Source organism: Moschus berezovskii, chromosome 24 (assembly GCF_049115385.1).
Source record: "Moschus berezovskii isolate FMDL1 chromosome 24, NW_MosBer_1.0, whole genome shotgun sequence".
Classification (NCBI taxonomy): Eukaryota; Metazoa; Chordata; class Mammalia; order Artiodactyla; family Moschidae; genus Moschus; species Moschus berezovskii.
The window spans coordinates 31297647-31320747 of record NC_142483.1 but is presented as its reverse complement, the minus strand read 5'-3'; the positions used below and the strand labels follow the sequence as shown (position 1 = coordinate 31320747).

General features: G+C 45.6%; 1 protein-coding gene across 24 annotated transcripts in view; it reads left to right on the top strand.

Annotated features, from left to right (window-relative positions):
* LOC129548017 (uncharacterized) overlaps window positions 1–23101 on the top strand; it is a 291573-nt gene that overhangs the window by 11857 nt on the left and 256615 nt on the right. For 7 of the 24 annotated variants that reach the window (XR_016036203.1, XR_016036202.1, XR_008684224.2 and 4 more), the window contains one exon: window positions 12292–12363. The exons of 2 other annotated variants lie outside the window; for them this stretch is intronic. Coding sequence is in view for 2 of the 22 variants with exons in the window: in XM_088831764.1 (XP_088687890.1) it covers window positions 12292–12363 (72 nt within the window). In the remaining 20 variants the exon portion in view is untranslated. 15 more of the 24 variants (XR_016036194.1, XR_016036189.1, XR_016036190.1 and 12 more) reach the window with 6 other exon arrangements.

Genomic DNA, 23101 nt, shown 5'->3' with positions numbered 1-23101 from the left:
TAATAAACCATAGTATATAGTTAATACAGCTTTTATATGCACTGGGAAGCAAAAAAATTAATGTGACTTACTCTGTTGCCATATTTGCTTAATTTCAGTTCTCTGTAACCAAACCTGCAATATTGCTGAGGTCTGCCAGAAATGTAGGAAGTGAGTTGAATAGAGGGTAAAGATAATTGTATCTGGTGTGGAGGAGGAAGAGGTACTGGGGGTGGGTTTTGAACATTGGGTGGAATTTCAGCAGAGAAGATGGAAGAGAGAAGTGCGATCAAAAGTACAAGTGGTCTTATTGAGAGATCCAATAGAGAAGTAAAGGGGACAGCAGATCCTCCAAAAAATATTTATATAATAATAATAATAAGTAATAGATTACTATACCTTACACATAGTACTTACTATATGCCAGGAGCTACTGGAGATGTATGACATAAGTTAACTTATTGAATCCTTACCTTCAAGTTCAGTTCAACTAGTACCTCCATTTTATAGATAAGAAAACTAAACTGCCTAAGCGGCTGATGTAGACACACAGGCCATTTGCCTTCGGGATACCCACTGCATCTGTTCTGTTCTGTTCTGTTCAGTCGCTCAGTCGTGTCCGACTCTTTGCGACCCCGTGGACTGTAGCCTACCAGGCTTCTCCATCCATGGGATTCTCCAGGCAAGAATACTGGAGTGGGTTGCTGCTGCTGCTGCTGAGTCACTTCAGTCATGTCCAACTCTGTGTGACCCCATAGACGGCAGCCCACCAGGCTCCCCCGTCCCTGGGATTCTCCAGGCAAGAACACTGGAGTGGGTTGCCATTTCCTTCTCCAATGTGTGAAAGTGAAAAGTGAAAGTGAAGTCACTCAGTCATGTCTGACTCGTAGCGACCCCATGGACTGCAGCCCACCAGGCTCCTCCATCCATGGGACCCTCCAGGCAAGAGTACTGGAGTGGCTTGCCATTGCCCTCTCCATAATGGTACTTTTGCTGAACTGAAGGGGAATAGGTAGCCATGATGTTGACAAGACAACAGGAGAAAGAACCTCCCCCACACCCCACCCAGCCCCATAAAAGTGGTCTCCAACTGGAGCAGTGGTTCTGGTAGTTACAGGTCACCATGGCAACACAATCCTGAGCCCAGCCAGTGCCTCCAGGCTCAGTCTCACTGGTTTCCAACCCTTGCACAGGGCCCCTTTCCCTGCGGGGCCTGCCGGGGAAGTCTCCCTGGCTTGTGGTGGCTGTGGTTTGGCACTCAGCGCCCAGATGTAAGAGGAGCTGAGGCTGAGGCAGGAGCCAGCGCTGGTCTCCAGAACACAAGCCCCAGAGCGCCTCAAATAGGTGGTAACATCCCCAGTTTGATCCAAATCAAAACAGGGCTGGATTTTCCTTTTTGGGTTTTTTTTTTCCTTTCCTCCAGTGGGGAGAGGAAAGGAATGTGCAGCGGCTGCTAATTGGATAGTTGGAGTGACCGATTTCTTATTTTCTTATTCATGCTGAGCAGAGCTGTAGGGAATCTCTGGGGCCAGGAAGGACTCAGCGGGAGTCTCTGGGTCTCTCTGAGACAGAGTTCACAGTTGGGACTAAAGCTGCCAGCTGACATGTTTTATTTGGCCTGGCCAGTGTTTAAAAATGTTTTAAAATAGATGCTGACGTTTTAAAAAGGGGGAGATGATACATAAAATTCTGCATTCCTGGCTTGTGTTGAGACATGGGAAGATCTGGGCCCGGATCCCTGCAACAGATGCAGGGTGGGGGTGGGGAATGGGGGCTGAGCTGAGACTGCTCCTTTATACAGGTCACCAGAGCCCTCGCCCCCCAGCTTCACTCACCTGGATTACCTTTTTGGTCTTCATCAGCATTTGTAGTTGTGACCCAAGAAGACAGGAAACCCTCCCTCCTAGGACCTCACCAATCTTGGAATGGGCCCCACCTTCTGATGCCCTGAGTCAGCAAGCAGACCAATGGCCAAGGTGACCAGCGAGGGGCACTTCCAGAGTCAGTTTAATGGCAGATCAAGGTGCTCATTACGAAGCCATTAGAACCCAGCGTGATGCATCACTGGGGAAAGAGAGGACTGAAAGCTGAAGACAGATTCCTGGAGTGCTCCATCCAATTTAATTCTTCTCCCTTTTTTTCAAAACCCTAGGCAGATGAGAGCAGAGGCTGTAAATCACCCTCTATACCATGGCTCATCATAAAGGATATGGAGAGAAATTAGAGAAGGCAGAGAAGGAAAAGCAATGATGAACAAGGCAGGGGTTGTTACAGAGTGATTGAAGACAGGCAGGTAGTACATGAGAAGCTGCTGGAAATACAGCTTGATTTGGGCATCCCAGATGGATGGAAAAACCACCAGCCCAGCCTACTGCTCTGCCTCAGGGTGTGTGACGGGGGGAATGTATGTAGGGAACTTACTGGGAATGTGCCTTTCAGTGCCAAACATGTGGCATTTACTTCAGCTGGTATGTCTCTTAATCTTGGCTCTGTCATTTTTTGGCTGTGTGACTTGGGGTAAGTTACTTAAACTCTCTGAGTCACATTTTCCTCATCTGTTAAATGAAGTAATCATCATAAATGCAAAGGATAATGCCAGAAGTCATGGCAAGCTTTCATTGGATGATGCTTTCTTTACTGTAATGCTGTAAAAGCTCTAAAATTAACCATTCCCAAGTGAAAGTAGATTTCACTTAGGTGGCAATTAAAAGGTGATCTCTGAATGTTCTGTTTTGATCCTCCTGAGGAAGGGCTGAAAGACTGCACCTTGCAGGGTCCTCTGAGCATCCACACAGGTTTGCTTTGACACAGGAAGGCAGGGTTCGCGTGGGAGAACTCAGTCCAAGAGGAGGGCAGCCTTAATCTCGCTGAACTTGTCTGCGGTTCCCCAGACTGTCTGTGATCCATCCATGTAGGATGGACATGCTAGTCTCTGCCCTTCTCTCACCTCCTCCCTGCTACCCCTGGCTCAGTGCCCTTGGACCCTGATCCTGGCTGTGCTTCACCCACTGTCTTTGTTTGGGCTTCCCCAGGAGCAGAGCCTAATGTCAGGACTTGAGCGTTGTTGGTTTCTCAAAGGTTGTAGGGGACATGGAGATGCCCATTCAGATCCTCCTTCAAGGAATGACTGGTTGCCCCGCTGTCTCTGCAGCTGGTTGCTCCAGCTCCAGAGAGAGCACCACTGGGTCGTCCGAGGTCATGCCTGCCCTTCATGGGGATGCTCCTGTGCACCTGTACTCAGAGCCTGAGTAAGACTGGGGGACCATTCAGCTCCACAGGGGACACCCAGGACTTGCTCCAAGCTCCTCCCAGGCAGCCCAGAGCTTTGTTGATTTTGCATCACATCTTAGCTACTTCTTCCATCCAAGCCTGCTTCTGTTGTGTTCCTTTTATAGGTGTTGATTCTCTGATAAAACTGCGTACCCCAAATTCTGTCTCAGAGACTGCTTTCAGAGAACTCAACCAGTAGCAGAGCTCTGGAGTAAGGGGCCCAGAAAAGAGGGAGAGTCAAAGCCAAAGATCCTGCTGGGACCTTTGAGAAGGGTCCCAGGTGCCCCTCCTAGGAATGACCCAGTGGGAGCCTTTGTTCCCATTGCAGCTCTCAGAACTGCTTGTGACGGCTCAAACTGCCCTCACTTCTGGGGTTAACTTACGCAATGGCTGAACGGGTTCCCCACCTTCAGAGATGCTCAGAGAGAAAAGTAGTTGTGCTGAAGGAGGGATGCTCTCAGCGGGAGTCTGAGCTTATGAGGAATTTTCACTGTGGTTGAACTCAGCACACGGCTTCCCAGGTGGCACTATTGGTAAAGAATCCGCCAGCCAGTGCAGGAGATGTAAACGATGCATGTTTGATCCATGGGTTGGGAAGATCCCCTGGAGTCAGAAATGACAACACACTCTAGTATTCTTGCCTGGAAAATTCCATGGACAGAGAAGCCTGGTGGTCTACAGTCCATGGTATTGCAAAGAGTCAAATACTGCACAGAACTCAGCAGAGAGCCTGGAGGCATGGTGTAGGACACCCCAAAATACCTGTAGACAGAAAGTACTCGGGCCAAGCAGAGGCACCCGCAGGAGCTGGGAGGGTGGGAGGAGAGGAAAGTGGGATTGTTTTTGCTCTGCTTCTTCCTGCCTCTGCACTGGGGCTCAGGCAGTGGCTCCAGCTTCAGGCAGCTCCTCCTGGGTACCAGGTCTCCCTGGGATCAGAAACACTGCCTCCTACCCCTTCAGGCTGAGGCTTGTTACGCCTCTGGTGTTGCTTGTCTCAGGGTGTCTCCACCTCCCTTAGTAACTCTTTTCACCCTGTCACCGCTTTGATAATGGTCTCCTAGCTGACCGGTCTTTGGTTGAATGCCCTGCGGGGATCCTGATTGACACAATGGGCCAGGCCAACTCTGATGCTGAAAGCTTCACCTTCCCCATTGGCCCCACCTTCTCCAACTCTCCCATCCCTCCTCCCTCCCAGCCACTCTGGGTCCCCTACAGCTTGCTTTTGAATGTATTTCTTATATATAAATTCATGTTCTCCTCCTTCACAGCTTTGCCTTTTGATTTGGAGGAAGAAAAAAAAAAACTATTCTGTGAATCTATTAAATGTTTTCCTTTCACAAACACCAGTTTTATACATCAGAAGCCTTGCCTTTCATGACTGTTGAATTCTCAGAAATGGGCTTCAAGTGCCTGTTTCAGGATTTAAAATTGGAACATCAGTTCTTTTCTCCTCTCTGCATTCCTGCCACACAGTCCTAATCCTTTCCAGGGTGATGGATCCCTCTGACTGGGCAGAAGGAAGATCATTGAAAGGAAAGGTGAAGAAGAAGGGAATAATACTCCATTTCAAGAGATTTTTCTCCCAACAGTTACTTTCAGCAGGTGAGAGGGAGTGAGGTTGGCAGTAGACTTTTCAGGAAACACACAACTACTTCACTTCTCCACTCCCACCTCCTAACACACACATTCTCCAGAAATTCTGGAAAACCCGATGCGTGCATTCATTCAACATATTAAGTGAGCGCCCACTGCATGCCAAGTAGCTGGGTGCTGAGAACAAAAAAGTGTGATTCCCACCGCAAGCCATGGAGTTTATAATCTATGTTGAGCATTAGAGTTAATAGGTAAGTCATAAAATGTGACATTGCACTTTTTCCTTGGCATCTGCCATTCCTTCTGGCTGGAATGCTTTTCCCTCAACTGTATGCACAGCTTGCTCCCTACCTCCTCCAGGTTTTCTGTTTTTTCAATCATCACTATTCTTGGAGGACTTCAGTGGTCATTCATACCTCTTTTCTTTCTTATATTTTGTTTCCTTTTTTATGGTCCATCTATCCCAGAATGTAAGCTTTATGAGAATAAGTGTTGTCTTTTTTTGTCTTTTTTCTTCTCTGCAGTATTATCAGAGCTGAAACAGTACATATTACATAATAGGTACTCAAATAATGTTTATTGAATGAATGAACCAAACCAAGTACTCATAAGGGGACTTAGAAAGATTAGACATATGGAGCTAATAAAGATGAGACACTTCCCAGGAGAAGTGAGAGTTGGACTGATCTAAGAAAGATCTGAAGGCATTAACTAGGTCTAAAGGGGAAGCAGATAATTCCATGCAGGAAACACTGGCATGTGCAAAGGCCCTGTGGTGAATGAGAGCATGGTGGGTTTAAGGAGCTAGAAGTTGCTCAGTGAGATTCGAACACAGGAGATGAGACAAAGATGTGATGAAGTAATAATAATAGCTGAACAGTTCACAAAGTTCTGAGAAACTTACCAAGCTTCACACAACTCTGGGAGGAAGGTACTGTACTTATTCCCATTTTATAGGTGAGAAAATCAAGGCCCAGGTACTTGTGGGGACTTACACAAATCACAGACCTAATAAACAAATCAAACCTCAGTATTCTGACTGAAAGAGATGGGGATACCAGACCACCTGACCTGTCTCTTGAGAAACCTGTATGCAGGTCAGGAAGCAACAGTCAGAACTGTACATGGAACAACAGACTGGTTCCAAATAGGAAAAGGAGTACATCAAGGTTGTATATTGTCACCCTGCTTATTTAACTTATATGCAGAGTACATCATGAGGAACGCTGGGCTGGAAGAAGCTGGAATCAAGATTGCCAGGAGAAATATCAATAACCTCAGATATGCAGATGATACCACCCTTATGGCAGAAAGTGAAGAGGAACTCAAAAGCCTCTTGATGAAAGTGAAAGAGGAGAGTGAAAAGGTTGGCTTGAAGCTCAACATTCAGAAAACAAAGATCATGGCATCTGGTCCCATTACTTCATGGGAAATAGATGGGGAAGCAGTGGAAACAGTGTCAGACTTTATTTTTTTGGGCTCCAAAATCACTGCAGATGCTGATTGCAGCCATGAAATTAAAAGACGTTTACTCCTTGGAAGGAAAGTTATGACCAACCTTGATAGCATATTAAAAAGCAGAGACATTACTTTGCCAACCAAGGTCCGTTTAGTCAAGGCTATGGTTTTTCCAGTGGTCATGTACAGATGTGAGAGTTGGACTGTGAAGAAAGCTGATCACCGAAGAATTGATGCTTTTGAACTGTGGTGTTGGAGAAGACTCTTGAGAGTCCCTTGGACTGCAAGGAGATCCAACCAGTCCATTCTAAAGGAGATCAATCCTGGGTGTTCATTGGAAGGACTGATACTAAAGCTGAAACTCCAATACTTTGGCCACCTCATGTGATGAGTTGACTCACTGGGAAAGACCCTGATGCTGGGAAGGATTGGGGGCAGGAGGAGAAGGGGACAACAGAGAATGAGATGGCTGGATGGCATCACCGACTCGATGGACATGAGTTTGAGTGAACTCCGAGAGTTGGTGATGGACAGGGAGGCCTGGCGTGCTGTGATTCATGAGGTCGCAAATGTCGGTCACGACTGAGTGACTGAACTGAACTGAACTGATTCTAACTGCGGAGCCCATGACCTAAACTTCTGTGGTCTTCAGTCTCTTGTAGGATAGGTCAGCACTTGTGGGGATGTGGAGTGACATAGCCCCATTGGGGACCTGGGAGAACAGACAGATATAGGCTGAGCATCTCCTGGAGTGATTCCCACAGGTCTCCCAGCTCTGTGCTTTCCACCCCACTTGGCTCTCTACAGCCACACCAGCTTGGTTTGGATTGACTGTGAAAAACATTTCCAACATTTCTAGTCTGAATGGGCAAAATCAGTCTAAGCTCTCTAAGGTTTGGCCGTGTACCAAGAACATCCCTTCAGAGATTATTCTGAAGCTAGCATTCTGCTCTCTGGGATGACGGTTATTTTAAAAAACATTAAGTAGGTCATTGGCAGTGCAATGTGGTGCCTCCAACCTTGACTGTCCACTAAAATCACCCCCGGGAGGTTTTTAAATGTCTTCGTGTCCAGGCCACACATTGACCAATTGTGTCAGAATCTCTAGAGGTCAGACCCAGGCATTAGTAATTTTTAAAGCTCCCCAGGGGAGCGGAAGAAGCCATTGAATTTGAGAATCACAGCCCCTCGATACTCAAAGAGTAGACCAGGGACCAACAGCATCAGCCTCCCAAGAGGCTGTTAGAAATGCAGAATCTTAGGCCCCACCCCAAACCTGCTGATTTAGAATCTGCATTTTAATAAGGTTGATTTCTGTGTGCATTCAGATTTGAAAATCACAGCTCTAGAATCACACTAACTACATGGCCACTAACCACGAGTGGTTATTTAGACTTAAATGAAGTAATAATTCAGCTCCTCAGACACAACAGCCTTATTTCAAGTGCTCATTTGAAGCAGCTGCTGCTGTTGCTGCTGCTGTCACTTCAGTCGTGTCCGACTCTGTGCGACCCCATAGACGGCAGCCCACCAGGCTCCGCTGTCCCTGGGATTCTCCAGGCAAGAACACTGGAGTGGGCTGCCATTTCCTTCTCCAGTGCATGAAAGTGAAGAGTGAAAGTCAAGTCGCTCAGTCGTGTCCGACTCTTAGAGACCCCATGGACTGCAGCCCACCAGGCTCCTCCGTCCATGGGATTTTCCAGGCAAGAGGACTGGAGTGGGGTGCCATCGCCTTCTCCACTCATTTGCAGCTAGTGACCACCATATTGAACACAGATAAAAATCATTGAATCATTGCAGAAGGTTCTCTTGGACTGCACTACGCAAGAATATTCTGGAAAGAAGTGGTAATCAGTCACAATCTTTTTCCTTTGGATGCAATAGGCATACCAATAAACAAACAATGCTTGCCCTTTGAAAGGAACAAAACTGGGATACATTCAACTGGGCACAAGAGGGAACCCAGATATCCTCCACTTTTCAAAAGCTCGTTTTATACTACTTTTTACAAAACACCTACATTAGTACTTGCTTTTGGTAACTGAATGAAATCCAAAGAGGATTTTTGCTTTAACCAGAAAAGACTAAAAGTCAGAATAGAGTTCAGGGCTGGTTTTGAAGTGAGTTGTCATAGAGGCAGCATGAGGGACACCACCCAGCTCTTTCAGCAGCCACACTCAGCATCTCAGCATCAGGCCGCCATAGGTTTGAGCTACGTTCATGAGCATCTGTGCTTTATTTTAGCTTATCTTGTGCATCCCTTAGCAAGATGTGTCCTAAGGTAATTGCTTCTTTACTTTATGGCCAGTTTGGCTTAAAAAAGCTTCATTCTACTTTCAGATAGTGGGGGAAACCTGTAAATCTAGATGATTTAATTTCTCTTCATTTTAAATGAAGCAAGAATACAACTTCATCTGCCCAAGTCTTGGATGAGAGCTGTTTGTGGGGGTGGGGAACATAGGAGTAAGGGAGAGAGGAGAAATGTGAGAAGCAAGATTGGTTTCAAATGTAGAGCAGAGTGCCAGGCAGTAAGCCCTGGTCCCCGCCCTCCCCTGTCGGTCACCACCAGGGCAGCAGGAACACACTCGGAAACTAGACGTGACTAATTGTGCCAATGTGAAAAGCAGGCATTCTGTCAGCTAACAGATAGTCAAGTTACAATGTGACATGGCTGGGGGCTTAGCTTGTTTTTCTTTGAGGAGTTTTGTTGCAGAAGGAAATTCAGTCCCTTTAGCAAAATCCTTCCTTTGGGGGGAAAGGCCCGTGATGTTTCTCCTGGAACACCGGTGGCTGAAAGCATGACGTGTAGTGCAGCTGGTGCCGAGCAGTGCCATAATAACAGAGCATCCAGCAGTGGAGAGTGAGGATTTTCCGGGAGAAAGTTGTCACTAGACGTCAGGTACCGCTCTAAGCACATTTATGTGTATTTGGTTGTTTAATCTGCGTAACAGCCACATAGGATGGATAGGTATTATGTACGTCCCCGTTTTACCCAGGAGGAAACTGAACACAAGATCTTAGAGTCAGTAGGTGGCACAGCCAGGATTTGAACTCTGAGAGCCCGTGCTTTTTGGCACCATACGGGTAACCCAAGAGACCCCTAAGGTCTCACCTGACCACAAATACCACCCACACCCCACCCCTCACCAACCATAGTACCTCTTTCCACGTACTATCTCACTGCGTGTTCTTAACAGCTCTTTTAGGTGGGTACTCTTATTCTTGCCATTTAATAGATGAGGAAATTGAAACTCAAAAAAGCAAATAATAATTTGTTCAGAGTGTTTCAGTTAAATCAAAATCCAAATCCAAGAGCCTGAGCTCTGCACTAATATGGGTCACATTTTTTGAGCAAAGACCTTGTGTCTCTCAAAGGTCCCCTATGAAAATGAACCTCAGTTGTACAGAACAGGTATGACTCTTTTTATTCAGTCCCTAAACAATGTTGGAGACTTGCCAGTTTTATTGAAAACTCCCCGAGGTACTAGCTTTCATTCTGGGTGGCGATTATATAGTGACTGGAGTTGCCCAATTAAGTAAATACATGCACACTGATCTCCTTCACTTAGATTTCTCTAGATTTCTGTCTTCTGGCCATCTTTGAACAATTGTTGCTCTGTCTATCTGATCTCACTCACTCCTGGGTGTTAATATCCCCGTATTTGGATGAATCCCAAAACCACATATTCAGCCCAGACTTGGCTTCAAGTCTCCATAGCTTTAGTTACACCTGCTGCCTGGACCTCAGTACCTGGATTCTCCCTAGGCATAGCTAAGGCTGGGGTATTCACCCAGACCCCACAGGGTTGTTTTTCACTCCCATTTCCCAGCTGCTGCCTGCACTGTTGCAGCTGAAGGCTCTCACCTGCACCCTCCCCCAGAGATTTGCCTTTGGGCAGCAGAGGCTGTCTCACTGTGAGTTGCCTGCGGGTCCCATAAGCCCCACCTTCACCTGACCTCAGGCATAGGAATGGTAGAGATATGAGGGGTTATGGGCAGGGCATTGGTGATGTCTATTCCATGAATCTCATATACATTCCTTAGATTAGCAATCACTGCCTCCCTGTGTGCCTGCTAAGTGGCTTTCAGTTCAGTTCAGTTCGGTTCAGTCGCTCAGTCATGTCCGACTCTCCGCGACACCATGAATCACAGCACACCAGGCCTCCCTGTCCATCACCAACTCCTTGAGTTCACTCAAACTCATGTCCATCGAGTCGGTGATGCCATTCAGCCATTTTATTCGCTGTCGTCCCCTTCTCCTCCCGCCCCTAATCCTTCCCAGCATCAGAGTCTTTTCCAATGAGTCAACTTGTTGCATGAGGTGGCCAAAGTATTGGAGTTTCAGCTTTAGCATCAGTCCTTCCAATGAACACCCAGGATTGATCTCCTTTAGAATGGACTGGTTGGATCTCCTTGAAGTGGCTTTAGTTGTGTCCAACTCTTTGCGACTGTATGAACTGCCAGGCTCCTCTGTCCATGGGATTCTCCAGGCAAAAATACTGGTGTGGGTTGCCATGCGCTTTGCCAGGGGCTCTTCCTGACCCAGGGATTGGACCCACATCTCTTATGTCTCCTGCACTGACAGTGGGTTCTTTACCACTAGTGCCACCTGGGAAACCCGCACTACCTCCCTGTGCTGTTCTTAGCTGCTCAGTCTTGTCCGACTCTTTGTGACCCCATGAACTGCAGTCTGCCAGGCTTGTTTGTCCATGAGGATTCTCAGGCAAGAATACTGGAGTGGATTGCCATTCTCTTCTCCAGGGGATCTTCCGAACCCAGGGATCGAACACAGATTTCCTGCATTGCAGGTGGATTCTTTGCCGACTGAGCCACCAGGGAAGCCACTTGGCTACGAATCTTTGCTCCTGGTCAAGCATAGAGCAACTCCACGTTCCTCAAGCTGGAGGAATATTGCTCTGCTTTCTGGACTTCCTACTTTTGCTCACTTTGGTTCATGTGCGTGGAACGCTACTCATCCTTTGAAGGCCAATGACATTGCCTTTTAGCTCATGACGTAGTCCCAAATGATGCTTGCCCTTGCCATGTGGGTGATTGTTAGATAGGAATGGATCTCTCGTCATCATGGTGGGAAATGAATCTGATTCATCTTAACTGTTTCTAAGTGTTCTGGGTTGAATCTTGCCCCCACTAAAAGCTGTTGAGGTCCTAATCCTCAGTACTGTGACTTTGACCTTATTTGGAAATGGGTTCTTCTCAGATGTAACAAGTTGAGGTTTTTAGGGGAGACCCTAATCCAATGTAACTGGTGTCCTTGTAAGAAGAGGAGTAGAGACACAGAGACAGACTTGCAGAACGAAGGTGACATGAAGACACGAAGAATGCTGCCTTACAACAGAGGCAGAGACCGAAATGATGTGCGTGCAAACCAAGTCAGGTCAAGGATCTCTGGCGATGCCAGAATCTAGGAGAGAAGCGTGGGGCAGATCCTCTCCTAGCATGGTCCTGCCCGCACCTTGATTTCAGATGTCTAGCCTCTAGAGCTATGAGAGCACACATTTCTGTTATTTTAAGATACCCAATTTGTGGTGCTTTGTCATGTTAACCATGGGAAACTACTATGTTAAGTATGACACAATGCCATACACAGAGTAGGACGCTGACAAAGCCCTGTTAAATGCAAATGGCGGTAGTTGATTTCTCTCACTGGTTCTTTTACAGACTCTTTAACATTGATGGCAACATACCTTGGCAGAGCTTCTAAACCTCTGGTTTGTCATTTCATATTTATAAAACCACCCTTTCCTACCAAATACCCTTACAAGTAAATTCCATGTATACTATATTTGTGAGGGAGAGGAAGGCTTACACTCTAATATATTAGTTATGTATTGCTGCAAAACAAGTCACTCCAAAGTACAGTGGCTTCAAACAATAATAATCACTCCTTATTTGTGACGTTTCTGTGGAGTGGCTTGGTTTGGAGGTTCTGACTCAGCATCTCTCACAAGGTTTCCATATCATATCACCCAGGCCTGCAGTCACCCGAAGGCTCAACTGAGGCTGGAGGATCCACATCTAAGGTGCCTGGAAGACTGGTTCATGGTAAGCGCTCAATAAATACGTAAATGAGATTTGTAACAAGAAATACATGAATAAGCAGTAAGTTTGGGAAATGAGATTCCTTAGGTCCTTGGATGACTAAACTGGGTGTATAGTTTATTATGTAAATGATGGGGAGTTTGAGGCAGGAATAAAAAAGAAAAAGCATATGTTGGAGAGTTATGAGATCAGTATGACAACAGAGTATTATATTACCTATAGGTTGTAGAATTCAGCAACCTTGAACATCAGAATCACCTGGAGAGCATGGTAAAATACAGGTTGCTGTGGTCCCCACCCTTTCTCTTTTGGACTCAGTAGGTCTGGGATAGAGTCCAACAATTTGAATTTCAAAATACATTCCTAGGTGATGCAGAAGCTGCTAGTCCAGGGGCCATACTTTCTGGGTGGGGGGTGGGGAGGAAGAGAGAGAAGAAAGACTAGCGTGACCTTTGGCTGATGACTCAGTGCCAAACAGACAGCAGACTGTGCTCACTGTGGTAAATGATGGATAATGCAGGTAGTGCAAGGAGCTGCCAAAAGAAATAGCTACAAGAAAGGCAAGCAATTATGGCATTGGGTGCCTGTGTTTCTTTTCAGGGTAAACCATCGTCATTAGAAAACTTGCAGAGCCTTGGCTTACAAAGTGAGTAGATAATGGAATTGGAGAATCCAAGTTGTGGATTTCTGTTCACTAAAACAAGAGATCTCTTCAAGAAAATTAGAGATATCAAGGGAACATTTCATGCAAAGATAGGCTCAGTAAAGGACAGAAATGGTATGGACCTAACAGAAGCAGAAGATATTAAGAAGAGGTGGCAAGAATACACAGAACTGTACAAAAAAGATCTTCACGACCAAGAAAATCATGATGGCGTGATCACTCACCTGGAGCCACATATCTTGGAATGTGAAGTCAAGTGGGCCTTAGAGAGCAAAGCTAGTGGAGGTGATGGAATTCCAATTGAGCTATCTCAAATCCTGAAAGATGATGCTGTGAAAGTGCTGCATTCAAAATGCCAGCAAATTTGGAAAACTCAGCAGTGGCCACAGGACTGGAAAAGGTCAGTCTTCATTCCAATCCCAAAGAAAGGCAATGCCAAAAAATGCTCAAACTACCGCACAATTGTACTCATCTCACACGCTAATAAAGTCATTCTCAAAATTCTTCAAGCCAGGCTTCAGCAATATGTGAACCGTGAACTCCCAGATGTTCAAGCAGGTTTTAGAAAAGGCAGAGGCACCAGAGACCAAATTGCCAACATCCGCTGGATCATGGAGAAAGCAAGAGAGTTCCAGAAAAACATCTATTTCTGCTTCATTGACTATGCCAAAGCCTTTGACTGTGTGGATCACAATAAACTGTGGAACATTCTGAAAGAAATGGGAACACCAGACCACCTGACCTGTCTCTTGAGAAACCTGTATGCAGGTCAGGAAGCAACAGTTAGAACTGGACATGGAACAACAGACTGGTTCCAAATAGGAAAAGGAGTACGTCAAGGCTGTAGATTGTCACCCTGCTTATTTAAATTCTATGCAGAGTACATCATGAGGAACGCTGGGCTGGAAGAAGCACAAGCTGGAATCAAGATTACCGGGACAAATATCAATAACCTCAGATATGCAGATGACACCACACTTATGGCAGAAAGTGAAGAGGAACTCAAAAGCCTCTTGATGAAAGTGAAAGAGGAGAGTGAAAAGGTTGGCTTGAAGCTCAACATTCAGAAAACAGAGATCATGGCATCTGGTCCCATCACTTCATGGGAAATAGATGGAAAAACAGTGGAAACAGTGTCAGACTTTATTTTTTGGGCTCCAAAATCACTGCGGATGCTGATTGCAGCCATGAAATTAAAAGATGCTTACTCCTTGGAAGGAAAGTTATGACCAACCTAGATAGCATATTAAAAAGCAGAGACATTACTTTGCCAACCAAGGTCCATCTAGTCAAGGCTATGGTTTTTCCTGTGGTCATGTATGGATGTGAGAGTTGGACTGTGAAGAAAGCTGATCGCTGAAGAATTGATGCTTTTGAACTATGGTGCCGGAGAAGACTCTTGAGAGTCCCTTGGACTGCAAGGAGATCCAACCAGTCCATTCTAAAGGAGATCAATCCTGGGTGTTCATTGGAAGGAATGATGCTAAAGCTGAAACTCCAATACTTTGGCCACCTCATGTGATGAGTTGACTCACTGGAAAAGACTGATGCTGGGAGTGATTGGGGGTGGGAGGAGACGGGGACGACAGAGAATGAGATGGCTGGATGGCATCACCAACTCGATGGACTTGAGTTTGAGTGCACTCCGGGAGTTGGTGACGGACAGGGAGGCCTGGCGTGCTGTGATTCATGGGGTCGCGGAGAGTCGGACACGACTGAGCGACTGAACTGAAACTGAACTGAACTAATGACTATTTGAGGCCAGGGGCTAAAATGGCACAGATGAGTTGCAAGGTTGTACCATAAATAATGCTGGTGAAACCATTTGAACCCACAGGTTCATTAAATGTTGAGTCTGGACGGTAGGAATAAGACAGTCTGTCTTCCATGTATGTTTCTTAGGACCCCAAGGTGCACATTTGTTGTTTCTTCCACTCAGAAGTCTTTCCTCTTTTGTATTTGTACCTACGCTCTCCTGTCATCTTTGGGAAATTGCTTGTCTTCATAGAGTTCCATATAATACTTGTCAGGCTGGCAGTCTCCTTAGTCCTCTCTTTAGGCCTCAGGGGCAGGCATGGGATTGAGATCTGGCCAATCAACAGTGTCCCCTCCCTGCAGCCCTAGTCATTGGGCTAAGGAGTCTTGTGACCTGGCACAGCCTATCTGAGTCCTCCTCTTGGTCTCAGAAGAGAGAACCCTTTTTCCTCTGAAGATGCCAAGATGTGAGGATATGAGTGAAGCATGCGGCTCATCCAACCCCTAGACATGAATGAAGCCCTCTTATCATGGAAGAGAATCAGCCCTACTCATAAACGAAAAGACAAGCTGAATTTTGGAGAGAGAGAGAGATTCTTCTTACTTGTACCACTGGAATCCCAAGGTCAGTACTGCATGCAGTGTTTCATTTGCTTGTGTCAAAAAAAATCGCCTTTTTAACTTAAGCTTGGAGCTTGTTTCTGGCAATTTTAGCTATAAGAATCTGAACAATCAAGTCCATTTAGCCACCTGTAACCTTCTAACTTCTAGACATTGGCTGCTGCTTGGGGAAACTGTTAATCCCACACTCAGATGCCTCCATTAGTGCTGCAGGAGTTCTTCGGAGATGTCTAAAATTTGGGGCATTGTCCCTCTAGGAAACATTGAGCATATACATTTGGCTTGGAAAAGCTAAACAGAAAGAGGGAAAGAGAGAGAGAAAAGGCTTAACCAGTCTTGAAAAGCTTGAATCAGTCTGTTTAGGAGAGAAAAACGGAAGGAAAAGTGGTATTAGACACTGGTCCTGTTTACAGTGGATGAGATAAGGCAGGGTCTCTGTTATCAAGCATTGAGACACTTAACGGCTCCTGATGGTCGGGAACTTTTCCTCTACAAAGCCTGCTAGTGCCTGGCATTTTCTGTGTGGCTCAGTGGTACAGAACCCGCAGGAGACGCAGGTTCAATCCCTGGGCCAGAAAGATCCCCTGGAGAAGGAAATGGCAACCCACTCCAATATTGTTGCCTGGAGAATTCCACGGACAGAGGAGCCTGCTTGACTGCAGTCCATGGGATCATGAAGAATTGGACGTGATGTAGTGACTATACAACAACCACCGCCTGGTGTTTGGAGGGTGTGCTAACTCTTCCAGGGAGCTGAAGTTACATAACCTACACATTTGACTAAAGTGAATTCATCTCCACACCCTCTTCACAAAGAACAGAGAAGGGAGGAACAATTTCCACAGTGCAACTGTTCTGTCCATCCACCCCACTCAGCTGGCTATGACAGTGTGACTTCCTACTCACTTCTCGCAGCATCTGTGGGCATTAGGAGGGATTTTCCAAGAGCCATTTTAATTGTACAGCCTTTTCATCTTTGTGAAAATTTAGAACCCAGCTCCCTGACTAAGATGAGACATCCACCAAAAGAAGCCCCAAAATTCAAGCTCTTACCCAAGAATGTTCAGAGGGCTTGAGTGGGGGGGTGGTTCTCAAAATATGTCTGGTGATCACATGAGTCTCAGTATTAATAAACCACAGATAACTGGGTTCCATAGTATTTGAAATCACTTTTAGACTCCTTTACTGCTCTGGGCTGTGGTGAATGATCAGTTCAGTTCAGTTCAGTTCAGTCGGGCAGTCGTGTCCGACTCTCCGCGACCCCATGAATCACAGCACGCCAGGCCTCCCTGTCCATCACCAACTCCCGGAGTGCACTCAAACTCATGTCCACAGAGTCGATGATGCCATCCAGCCATCTCATTCTCTGTCATCCCCTTCTCCTCCCGCCCCCAACCTTTCCCAGCATCAGAGTCTTTTCCAGTGAGTCAACTCGTCGCATGAGGTGGCCACAGTACTGTAGTTTCAGCTTTAGCATCAACCCTTCCAATGAACACCCAGGATTGATCTCCCCTAGAATGGACTGGTTGGATCTCCTTGCAGTACAAGGAACTCTCAAGAGTCTTCTCCAGCACCACAGTTCAAAAGCATCAATTCTTCGGCGATCAGCTTTCTTCACAGTCCAACTCTCACATCCATACATGACCACAGGAAAAACCATAGCCTTGATGCTAAAGATGAAACTGCAATACTTTGGCCACCTCATGCGACGAATTGACTCACTGGAAAAGTCTCTAATGCTGGGAAAGGTTGGGGGCAGGAGGAGAAGGGGATGACCGAGAATGAGATGGCCGGATGGCATCACTGACTGTGGACATGAGTTTGAGGGAACTCCGGGAGATGATGATGGACAGGGAGGCCTGGCGTGCTGTGATTCATGGGGTCGCGGAGAGTCGGTCCTGACTGAGTGACTGAAATGAACTGAACTGAACTGAACTGACTAGACGGACCTTTGTTGGCAAAGTAATGTCTCTGCTTTTTAATATACTATCAAGGTTGGTCATAAGTTTCCTTCCAAGGCGTAAGCGTCTTTAATTTCCTGGCTGCAATCAGCATCTGCAGTGATTTTGGAGCCCAAAAAAATAAAGTCTGACACTGTTTCCACTGTTTTTCAATCTATTTCCCATGAAGTGATGGGACCAGATGCCATGATCTTTGTTTTCTGAATGTTGAGCTTCAAGCCAACCTTTTCATTCTCCTCTTTCACTTTCATCAAGAGGCTTTTTAGTTCCTTTTCACTTTCTGCCATAAGGGTAGTGTCATCTGCACATCTGAGGTTATTGGTATTTCTCCCAGCAATCTTGATTCCAGTTTGTGCTCCTTCCAGCCCAGCGTTCCTCATGATGTACTCTGCATATATGTTAAATAAGCAGGGTGACAATATACAGCCTTGACGTACTCCTTTTCCTATTTGGAACCAGTCTGTTGTTCCATGTCCAGTTCTAACTGTTGCTTCCTGACCTGCATACAGGTTTCTCAAGAGGCAGGTCAGGTGGTCTGGTATTCCCATCTCTTTCAGAATGTTTCACAGTTTATTGTGATCCACACAGTCAAAGGCTTTGGCATAGTCAATGAGGCAGAAATAGATGGTTTTCTGGAACTCTCTTGCTTTCCCCATGATCCAGCGGATGTTGGCAATTTGATCTCTGGTGCCTCTGCCTTTTCTAAAACCTGCTTGAACATCTGGGAGTTCACGGTTCACATATTGCTGAAGCCTGGCTTGGAGAATTTTGAGCATGACTTTACTAGCGTGTGAGATGAGTGCAATTGTGTGGTAGTTTGAGCATTCTTTGGCATTGCCTTTCTTTGGGATTGGAATGAAGACTGACCTTTTCCAGTCCTGTGGCCACTGCTGAGTTTTCCAAATTTGCTGGCATATTGAGTGCAGCACTTTCACAGCATCATCTTTCAAGATTTGAAATAGGTCAACTGGAATTCCATCACCTCCACTAGCTTTGTTCGTAGTGATGCTTTCTAAGGCCCACTTGACTTCACATTCCAAGATGTCTGGCTCTAGGTCAGTGATCACGTCATCATGACTATCTTGGCCGTGAAGATCTTTTTTGTACAGTTCTTCTGTGTATTCTTGCCACCTCTTCTTAATATCTTCTGCTTCTTTTAGGTCCATACCATTTCTGTCCTTTATCGAGCCCATCTTTGCATGAAATGGTCCCTTGGAATCTCTAATTTTCTTGAAGAGATCTCTTGTTTTTCCCATTCTGTTGTTTTCCTCTATTTCTTTTCATTGATTACTGAGGAAGTCTTTCTTATCTCTCCTTGCTATTCTTTGGAACTCTGCATTCAGATGCTTATATCTGTCCTTTTCTCCTTTGCTTTTTGCTTCTCTTCTTTTCACAGCTATTTGTAAGGCCTCCTCAGACAGCCATTTTGCTTTTTTGCATTTCTTTTCCATGGGGATGGTCTTGGTCCCTGTCTCCTGTACAATGTCACGAACCTCCGTCCAGAGTTCATCAGGCACTCTATCTATCAGATCTAATCCCTTAAATCTATTTCTCACTTCCACTGTATAATCATAAGGGATTTGATTTAGGTCATAACTGAATGGTCTAGTGGTTTTCCCTACTTTCTTCAATTTAAGTCTGAATTTGGCAATAAGGAGTTCATGATCTGAGCCACAGTCAGCTCCTGGTCTTGTTTTTGCTAACTGTATACAGCTTCTCCATCTTTGGTTTCAAAGAATATAATCAATCTGATTTCGGTGAATGATAAGTCCAGCAAAATGTCTTGTGATATGTGGGTAAAATCCTCTCGGCAGAATTTACCAGACAACTTTTACACCACTGAATCACTCTAGACTCCAAGGCAGTAACTCTGCCATCAACAACACATAGGGAAGGCTGAACTTGGTGGTTGGTCTGTTTTGTGTGTGGTGGGCACTTGCTGTTTTACTTGCCCAGCGGCGCTTTTTAATTGGAATGATTTTTATTTGGTCTGACTTCCTGAAATAGAATCCATCACCAGCTAACTCCAAAAAATCTGTCAGGACAGAGAGCAAACTGTCCAAGTTTCTTGGCTCGGCTATGTGGGGACGAGACACAGCTGGGAGCGGGACAAGGTGCAGCATGTTCAAATCTGATATCGAAACAGTCTGTGTGTGTTTAGGGAGTCACCACAACATTTGACTTGACATCCCCACCCAAATCCCAAACCCCAAACAGGTTCCACTCCAATAGCCAAACTCTAGTCCATGGTTTCTAAGGATCTTTTGAATGGTTTATTTCTTCCTATTTACAAAGTGAGCTGTTTTTGAAGGGGACATCAGTTTCTATTCACGTCCTGGACCCTGAGTGGGTCTTTGCTTCTATTTGTCCTGCTTTTTTGTTTAGGCCAAAGAACACTTAGAGCCGGTAACTAGGGACCTGTGACAGGCACCGTCACCTGATATGGTGCATGCACAGTGATGGAAGAAGTGGTCATAATATAAATAAGGCTCATCTAGCTGTGTTTTTGTGCAAGTTCCAAACCCATACACAAACCTCACCCTTGGCATGTACTCATTTCCACTGAGGAAAAAGCAAAGGAGAAAAGGCTTGTTGGGAGCCTGACGTTGGCGCATAGAACTTAGCAAATGCTGTGTGACTTGTGTGCACAGTAGACTTCTTTTCAGAGGGAGGATGGCGAGGAGGCAACTTGGATTCTGCAAATTAAGGCACTTGCACGATGCTCAGTGTGATTTTTCTGTCTCTGTTGGACCCACTTTGGATTTCTTGCCTTAGTTTCTTTTGGTGGACTCCTTCATTATAATTTCACTACTTGATTACCCCAGCCTCAATCTTCTGAGGCAGCATGCCAGGGAGATCAAGTTGATTTCTGAAAGCCTATCACCTTTCCTTCTTTCACCTCTTCTTCCTTTCCTCTTCACCCCTCCCACAGAAACCTCTGAAACATTAACCACCCCCACATGGTACTCCTTTTGTAATCCACCCAAGCCTGTCATTTCTTTTTTAAGTTTTTAATTATTTTCTACTCTGTGCCAGTGGTCAGCAAACTTTGTTCTGTAAAGGACCACAGTAAATAGTTTCAGCTTTGTGGGTCATGCTGTCTCTGTTGCAACTGCTCCAATCTGTAATTATGTCATCAAAGTAGTCATCAGCAGTGCATATCTCCACTCCAGAAGAATCATCATGCGTCTAAGAAACATCAGTCATCTTCTTTCACAAAATACACTGCTTCATCTATGCCATGGAGTGAATTTGTGCTGTCCAAATTGATATGTTGAAGCCCTCACCCCTAATTTGATGGTACTTGGTGACAGCCTATGGTAGATAATTTCGTTTAGGTGAGGTCAGGAGGGTGGAGTGCCCAAGAGAGGGTTATTGTTCTTATAAAAAGAGACACTAGAAAGTTCTTTCTCCACGTTTCCCTCTCTCTGCTCCATGAAGACATAGTGAGAAGGCTGCTGCTGCTGCTAAGTCACTTCAGTCATGTCCGACTCTGTGTGACCCCATAGACGGAAGCCCACCAGGCTCCCCCGTCCCTGGGATTCTCCAGGCAAGAACACTGGAGTGGGTTGCCATTTCCTTCTCCAATGTGTGAAAGTGAAAAGTGGAAGTGAACTCGCTCAGTCGTGTCTGACCCTTAGCGACCCCACAGACTGCAGCCTACCAGGCTCCTCCATCCATGGGATTTTCCAGGCAAGAGTACTGGAGTGGCTTGCCAGTGCCTTCTCCGAGTGATAAGGCAGCCGTGCACAATCCAGGAGAAGGGCTGTCACCAGAATTGTATCACCTGGTGCCTTGATCTTAGAATTCCCAGGCACCAGGACTGTGACAAATGTATATCTCTTCTGCAAGACACCAAGTGTCTGGCATTCTGTTATAGCAGCCTGAGCAGACTAAGATAACCTTCAAAGCAAAAGAAAACAAAACTGCCACCCCCCAAAACAGCCCTTGGGCTCATAACTGATGGCATTGGTGATCCTTGCCTTCTAGGGTTTGCGTACCTATGTAATCCCTACTCTTGGGGTATGGATGCGCCTAGCAGCTTACTTCTAACCAATAGAATAGAACAAAGGTGATGATACACTCTCCATGCTTATATCATGTAAGGTCACAATGTCCATCTTGCTAACAGATCGTCTTCTTTGCTGGCTTTGACAAAGCATGTCCCACGTTGTGAACGATACGACAGTGAGGCCCATGTGGCAGGTAACTGAGAGTGGCCTCTAGCTGGCAGCAAGCAGGGAACTGAGGTCTCTGTCTGAAAGCCTTCCAGGAACAGGGTCCCATCATCAGCCATGTGACTTTGAAAGCGGATCTTTTCCCCGTCGAGCATTTGGTTGAGACACTTGTCGTGGCCAAAACCTTGATTGCAATCTTACAGAGAACCCCACTGAGGCATTTCCAGACTCCTTATGGCAGAAAGTGTGAGATGACAGATGTATGCCATTTTAAGTGGCTGAGTTGTGGTCATTTGTTACACAGCTACAAATAACTGATATGGGTTGAGGCGTGGGTTTTTCATGGGTTCAAGTCTCTTGCCTCCACTGTGCACTCCTATAATCTTGGACAAGCTGTGTATGCACTGAGAGCTTAAATCTTCTCATATGCAGAGTGAGACAATAGCAGAGCCCACAGTATAACAAGTATTCAATTATTCTTAGCTGTTATTATTTTTAAGTGCTAAGGAATTGCAGAAGAGGGTAATTTAATTTTCTCCAGAATCAGGGGAAAATAATTATAACTAACACTTCTACTAGGGCTCTCAAATTTATGAGCTCGCATAGAAATTATTGAATTTGGTCATTACTGCATGATTCTCGGCTCTAGATGATTTTCTCCCCTGGTGGATATATAGCGATATTTTTGGTTATCACAGCTTGTAGAGCGAACTCCTGGCATTGAGAAGGTAGGGGCCAGAGATACCACTAAACATTCTTCAATGCATAGGACAGCTCCCCACAATGAAGAATTAGAGGACCAGGACTTCAGTAATGCTGAGGTTGAGAAACCATAGTCTAGCAATTCTATGTGTGTGTGTGTGTGTGTGTGTGTGAGGGATCATGCATGACTCATAAATGAGAAAACAAACCAAGAGAGGCTAAATTCCAGAAGGGGTAGGAGATTACATAGGTGATATATTGCAGAGCTGGGGCAGAAATCTTTAATTTCAGGCCCCAAATTCATTCCTTTTTCTTCTCACCAGCTTCACCTATCTATCCTGTCTAGAGGGCCATTGATATCAGCCTGGCGTCAAGAACCAGTATGCTTTGGCCCAAAGAAGGGACCATAATGGTGGAGATTTCAGGCCTTGTAGCTGGTGAAGGGGAACTGGAATTCTTTCAGAAGAGATCATTTCAATCCCACTTGGTAAGGTTTGGAGTTGAATTGATAGATATCTTCCACCAGAATCCAGAGACATTCTTGCCTAAATATAAACTTAAGCTTTTGTACTTTTTTTGTATTCTCTTCCAACTCCTGAGAACATTTCAGGCTAACAGACAATCAAACAACATCTCTGGTCACTGTTTTCTGTTGAGACCTGTATCATTAAGACCCCTCAATCTGTACTCATGTCCCCATTGGACAGATGAGGATACTGCGCCTCAGAAAGGAATGCAGTGGCTTGTCAAAGGGCATACAGGTTGCAAAGGGTGGAGCTGGGATTTGATCCTAGGCCCTTCAACTTACAGTCCACATTAATTTCCCCAACAGAACTGAACCCGCTATGTATCCGGCTCTG